This window comes from Metarhizium acridum (assembly GCF_019434415.1).
Source record: "Metarhizium acridum strain ARSEF 324 chromosome Unknown scaffold_1, whole genome shotgun sequence".
In the NCBI taxonomy this organism is placed as follows: Eukaryota; Fungi; Ascomycota; class Sordariomycetes; order Hypocreales; family Clavicipitaceae; genus Metarhizium; species Metarhizium acridum.
Genome location: NW_027094015.1, coordinates 2368891 through 2375987, shown reverse-complemented (window position 1 = coordinate 2375987; position 7097 = coordinate 2368891). Strand labels below are relative to the sequence as shown.

General features: G+C 51.7%; 1 protein-coding gene across 1 annotated transcript; it reads right to left on the bottom strand.

Moving 5' to 3' along the window:
• Positions 1–5881: 5881 nt before the first annotated feature.
• Positions 5882–6807, bottom strand: J3458_000689 (uncharacterized protein; the record flags this gene model as incomplete). Its single annotated transcript, XM_007811597.2, has 2 exons — positions 5882–6359; positions 6461–6807. The coding sequence occupies 2 exons, from the start codon at positions 6805–6807 to the stop codon at positions 5882–5884; spliced, it is 825 nt and encodes a 274-aa protein (XP_007809788.1).
• Positions 6808–7097: the final 290 nt, after the last annotated feature.

Genomic DNA, 7097 nt, shown 5'->3' with positions numbered 1-7097 from the left:
TTTTGGGGGGGAGGGAAGAGAACAACAGCGACGGAAACACAGGCCGAGACTACTTCGCAGCACACCACAGAGGAGACTTCATCCGGGGGAGGGGGGTGGGAGAATCAAGCCGCCATCGGCTGAATTGGCGCACATGCCATTGTCCCCGTTGCGACTGGTCCGTTTGCTCAACTACACAATGACGATGCATACATTCCAATCTCCCTTCTGTTCGGCCTGAAGAGACTCGTCGGTTGGCAACTTGGTACGATAGCACCCACAAAAGCACTAGAGGCAAATGGCTGTCCAAGAAACGCATTTGACCCGACACGATCAAGGTAAAGCGGCGAATTGATGAGGGAACAAGGCGAGACAACAAAAAGGTTTGTGCACTGGCTTAGACGAGGGGGCCCTTGGTCAAACTTTGACTGGGCATACCACGTAGTTATTATTACAAATTTACAATACGGAGTGCTCCATAGTAGCAGTACCTTGAAGTAAGCCTAGGGTCGACAATCATGATAATTCTGGAGTCTGGAGTATGGACAAATCTTTCATGTTTGGGCACAGAGGATGGAGTGCGGAATGCAGAATGTCGAATACCGCAACGGCTTTCGGCAACTCTTTGACCTAGATGCCTGTTCAAGTTGCCGGTCCCGGCAGATAACCGGACGTAGGCAGAAAGGTGGGCATTTTTCTCCTATTATTAGAAATAAAAAAGTGAAATGAAAATAGATGAAATGAAAAAACCGGCGTCGGGCAAGCATGTGCTCGCTCGCCATAAGTCAAGACTGTCACAAACAAGTCGTCGGTTGAACAGGCCATTTACGCAGTGACGCACCAGCCATCGACCAAGAGTTGGGCCAGAAATCGCCCAAAGAGTCTCATGCAACAAGTTGCAGAGTGCTCCATACGGAACGCAGAATCGGTGTAGTAATACGTTCAGCAACAAGGCAAGGCAGAAACATGCAATCAATGACTGAGTTGTAGACGCCCGACATCTGGACTGCATCGGCATCTGATTGGACTGATTGTGGTGTCTTTCACTCCAAGTACATTAGGTACCTACTTCAGGTCCCTGTAGGCAACCTCACATCCCATATCCAGATATACGCACTTAGGTAAACCAAGTATGCAGAGTCTCGATTCCGCTACCCTCGGACTGCCATATCGAGCTCCGCGTACCGAGTTTCAATGTCGGCTTGTCCTGGACGCGGTACGCTGTAGGCTCATTTTGCCCAAGTACTTAAGTACCAAGTAAGGTACCTGACTACAAGGCACGGTACGGTACATAGCAGGTGGTGGTATCCGCCGAGTACTCTGCTACCCCTGGATATATGTGCCACTACCTACAAGGTACTAACTTGGTGCTTGGTATCTAATGTTGGCTTTGCGTCAATTGCTTCGGTCTTCTTACAGATGTTGTCTTGTTCTGCTTTTTCTTCCCCTTTTCTTCTCATTTGATGCCAGCGGGCAAGCCAGCCGTCGCTCTCGACATCTGGAGGTAGTTCTCCCTTCGCCGTCCTCCGTACCGTACCTTGACTCCTTGTCACTGCCCTGGCTCCTAGACTCCGCATCTGTCGTTCGCAGACATGCCCGCCATCTGACGTCGTGTGTCCCCACCCCCCATCGTCTCTTCTCTCCGCAAACGTCCCATCTCTCAAAACTATTCCGAACTCCCGGACGGAGAACCAAGGGATGGAGCCGGCAGCCCCCACAACCACTTGATGCGATTGCCTGGCCAATTCCGAGTCCGAGCAGGACGATCTCAACTGTCTCTGCCAGACTCTCATCATCTGCATGTCCCCAGGCTGCTGGCCCCTTGGCTCACAATTCTGGCCCGCATGAGATGCTTCGTTAGCCTGCGACATTTTGTTTGGTGGCCTTGTTTGGCGGCCAGGCGTCCACGTACATGTATCATGTATGGCTCCCCTGGTCGTCTGGCTGCAGCAATAACACCTGATTGCACCAGGGCCCCAAGGCCTTCGAGCCTCGAGGCCCTACAATATGTCCTTCATGCCTCCAACGGGCTCGGAGACGAGAGACGAGGTATCACGAGGCGGGAGGACGGAGAGAACAGACAAGCAGAAACATGGCCCTTCAGCCGACCCGAATAGCAGCGGGCTCCATCACAGAGCCTACAGAAAGACGTGTTGGACAAATTTTGCGACTGCACATGCATGTACCGGCCAACAACACTCCATGACCAGCCCCTGACATGGCCCTTGCGACTTGCGACTTTCTCACAGGCGCCACGTGCCGTTTGCGCTCTCAGGCTTCCTATTACTCCGTACAACGACTCTGTATGCACCCAAGAGAGATGCGTCTCCCGCCTCCCGAACATCTTCGCTTCCACTGTTTCTGCCACGTTATCGTTGCCCAAAGCCCTTCAACCGTTCACCGACTGCCACAGCAGCCTCCGATACTACTGGCTCGCCGTAAGCCACCCGCCGCTCGCCCGCGTACGCTGATGAGCTGCATCCTGACCAAGGACGAAGCAAGGCATCCTCTGAGTCAGACAGGCCTGCGGAGCCTGGTATCTCGGCAGCCGCCTTCCCGAAGAGCTACACGTGCATGGTGCTACTAGAAGCTTTCCGCGAATATCCAAAAGTGGTGGGCGAGCCCTGGTCACACAGGCCGCAGCCTGAAGACGAGAGGCCATTAGCTCCTGGTCTATCTACATATACATATATTATACATGTACATAATCCTTTGCGTCGTAATGTGTGTATTATACCATGCGATTGAACTAGGCACATTGCTCTTTGTATTGAAAATTATTCAACTTTTCAAGCTGAACTGTCACTCGCTCGAGCTTCTGGCTCTCTACTCTGTTTCTGGTCACGTCCCGGGCCCGTGCTTTTAGGCCCGCACCGCCCCTAGACCACGTGAGTTCTCTAGTCTAGGGAGGAGTTTCTTGCTGAATCAATCTTCCATCCCTGCCTCCCAAACCTCCCTCGTCTAGCGGCGTGTCGTCCGGGCCACCAGCAAGATTTGCCCTAGTGTTCCATATTTCTTCCATCACTTATTGTCCTGCTCCATTCTCCCGAACCCTGTCAGTTGAATCACGGCTTTGAAGCGGTGTACCTCAAACATTCCAACTGGGCGGGTGGGGGCTTATAGCCATACGGCCACTTTATCTCTGTATGCCCTCGAAAGTTCAGGCTCTCCTGGGATGACCAGGCTTGTGCGTCCTTCCGTTCTCAATGTGGTCTACATGGTCGGGCATTGCAAAGTTGCATTCCAACCTGCCGCAGTGGCGAGTCGATGGCAGCCAGAAGTGCTTGTTCCTTGAGACTAAACGAACCGGAATTCGACCACATGGCACAATGGTACGCCTTTCAAACAATGATGTGGCAATTGGCATATACCCTTGCTCTCTCGTATACCCACCTAGCTTAGCTAGCTAGCCCTCGAATGGTTTCTTGCTCATGGGCATCCCGTACCGATTCCCATGATGCCTGCTTGAATTATTCGCTCGACCAGGACGCGGTCACGCGGGTTGCAAAAAAGGCCGCACACCTGTGTGTGTGGCTGTGGGTGCGGGGTGTGCGGCCTTTTTTGCAACCCGCGTGCCGATGTCATTGCAATCCCGGCCAGCCGTTGATACAGTGGATGACGGAGAGAGGCTACTCTCGCCACAATCCCGACTCTTGAGTTGGCCGCTGGTACTTGGACTTCACCGCCGAGTTTGATATCCAGCCCTTTGGCTTTGTCCAGAAGTCATGCGCAATGCGCCGGTAACATGAGCCCCATGTGGTCATCACATCATGCAAAAGGCTCGTCCTGTCGGCGGCTTGGACACGGTACATGCTCTGCCCCGTTGTCTGGGCGCTACGCATCATCTTGCATTTCATCGTACCAAACCCAGTCGGCACAAAAATACAGGCGCCTCGTTGGTCACAGTCGACTGACCGGATGCTAAGGTGCATAGGGAGGCAATCATGCTCTTCCACAGCAGTCTGCTCGCAAGGCCCTTGTGGTCCACATTGCTGTCTGTAAGACATGGAGTGCAGGGTGAGGCTGGCGGTCTTATCGTACATACAGTTAGCCTCAAGGCGCGAACTTCAGGTTCAAATTGGAAACACTTGGTCTTTCCCAGCAACCACAGAGTTGTATTCACAGGAAATGGCATGGCACTACTCCGTACTGGCACATACACTGCAAGGCATCACTGCAGATTGGGCAATATTGAAGCATGAACACGCCCAGTTCAACGTGGCGTGCATTCTGTCATTCTGGTCTATTTTTTTTTTTTAACTGAAACCCTGGACTATATTGCCTTGCTTGGACCTTGGTTCTGGACCAACACTGGCAACTGGAAACCATCTGCCGATGATGGCGGCATGACGACATGGTTCGTACACGTTTCTTACTTTGCATCACCCACGGAGTGCTGAAACAGGAACACCGACTATTCCCGAAATTGGGATAACCAACCGTAGACTAGTGTCGTAAATCCATACGATACCCGCCAGTCCGGAAGATTTTCTGGGAAAATGACAGATACCGTGGTTCTGAACAGCGACCAGCATTGGATTTCCCATCCGGGCAACAGGAGGAGCCCAGCCCGACGCGGGGAAGGGGCGTCCATGTGGGATCATGTCCTGCCGTGGGCACCGTGGGCAGTCAACGGTTCGATGCAAAAAACTGACCGGTCAAGGGCCAGTGCCAGTCATCTTCAAGCATCATGCCGACACATGACAACTGGCAGGCTTTTGTAGCCGCATGCCCAAAGTCTTGTTCTGTGCTAGGCTAGCTGCTTACTGATTTGTGAAGACTCTCGGATGCTTCATTTTTTGCCTGTCGATGTCTGTCGTGGCGATGGCACGAAATTATTTTCCCTCATGCACGGCAATTGATTTGTCCTTGGCCATCTCACGCACGTACGTCTGTAACGGTCATCCGAGTGTGCCCACTGCAACTCGGGGGCGTAAGGTCTCGAGTCGCGTCGCGAACATGGTATGACAGGCGGAAGGAGCAATTGCAGCAAACCGGTGGCATCAATTGGGCTCACCATGAGGCCCAAGCGTCAGTCAGTCAGGACCAGACGTAAGTTTTGGCCTTTTTCTCCGTTGTGCCTACCAGTACTTCATCCCAAAGCCCTTGATACAGTATCTGGAACTTGTGAAGTCCGAATATTGTAAGTGCATAAGGCTTTTGCCCAACCCCTAGGTTTCCATGACCCTAACCTGTACTAGAAAGAGCGAGTGAATTTTGGCCACCAACAACCTAGCTACCTACCTAGGTAGGTAGGTAACTTTCAACTACTTGGGCAGTTCATATGCTAAGCTTCACAATCATTATTCTCATGCCTCCGCTCTGAGCCATCATGACATACTCGGTACTCCGGACTTTAGAGCCATGCGGGCTCAAATGTTGCAGTCGCTGCAAAGAATATTTCAGGCACTTATCCAGGCCCCGCTGGCTCCAAGTTCCCGGGTATGGGCTGTGAGGCTCCCTTCACCGACTCCGCCCAGATGAACTCGTCTGGCCACACAATCCAACCAGGCCAGGTTAAAAATATGTATGGATTTTGGCAGGGCCGACATGCGCCCCTGTCCCCCTCCTCCTTTCATGTGTAACACACACACACAACTGCCGGGGATATGCTTGCCCTTTTGGTTCACTTATGGTCTATGTACTCCGTATATAATCAAGGCCATGGAGCCCGACTCCTACTCTATTTTTCAGCACACCCTCTTTTTTTCCTTTAATTAGGTAACCATATAATGCTTTACAGTCGTTTTATGTCTTGCTAATCCATCCCGGCGAGCAAATCTCCGCTTTTTGGGGGGATTGGGGCACCCAGGTACATCACATCGCCAAGGTTTGCGATGTTTATTGCAGTGCTGTCTGTATCCCGCTTGGTTAGAATATTTTGAACCAGGCGTCAAAGTTTTCAGGGGATTGGCGGCGCTTCTCGAGGTGAGCAGCGGATCAGGAGAGGAACGTACGCAAACGATGAATTTCTGTCGAAGACGACAAGATTGCCGTCCTTATCAACTCCACCCTTGTCACACTTCATGCCTTTTGGACAGAGATACACCCCTTTGCCTCTTTGTCTAAGGGCCTCCATATCTATAGCTTGGAATTGCTCATCGTCATCAGATGAGTCTTCTGATCCGAATCCACCGCCGCCAATACCGGCGTGGCTCAACTGGCTTTTGTCTGGCAAAAGTTTGCGAGATGTAAAATGTGCCGAATCAGGCTCATTAGTCAAGGACACGGACTCTGAAATGGAAGATATCTTATTATCACAGAATGGTAAGACAGAGGTCTGCAAAACTTCCTGCCCCCCTCCATTTATTATAGAGACGTTTGGCCACCAGACCTGTTGGACCTCGCGAGAAAATCGGTCGCTGAGATCTCCGATTTGCCTGTAGGCACGTGAACCGAGAATCGTTAGCTGAAAGTTGAATCGAGGCCCGTACGTGCTCATGTCGCAGGCGACAGTTGAAGGCGTCTAGCAAGCACATACCTCAGTTTTGATAACCCCATGTCAATTTTGGCGAGCTCAGCAAGGTCGGACATGCGGCTTTCTGTCCTGGAGCGCTCGTGGGCCCTGAAGGATGCCTGGATAATATGAGGGCCTTTAATGAGCCGCTGTGTGAGTTGAGCCCATATTGCTGCAGTGCGGGTAAAGTATTCGCCAAGATCGGATACGAGATCCTCCGAATTAAAGGATGAAGGCGGAGGCGTATTCATTTCCATATCTCGAGAAGCTATCTCGAGCTGCTGTTGAACTAAGGAATCCAAGAATCCTGATCGCGACGGAGAGTTCCTCAGTCCAGCCTCGAACAAACGAGAGATAGATGGGATCGACATGATGTGCATATAAGAATGACCAGATCATATGCAAGCAACCTAATATACCGGGGGTGTTCCAAACCCCAGAGCCAACAGCTGGATAACACTCCCAACGAAACCTTCAGACTTTTTTTAGTCGAATGTACCAGCTTCATGCAAAGGCCACTAGCCACCACCTGCCACATTCAATCCCCAAAGCATAGACCGATAAAAACACGGCACCATTCGGTTATTCGCCTGTGCACACGATAAAGATCAGACCTATCACAGACTGACCGCTCTGTATGCGACGTGGGTATGACTTGTTG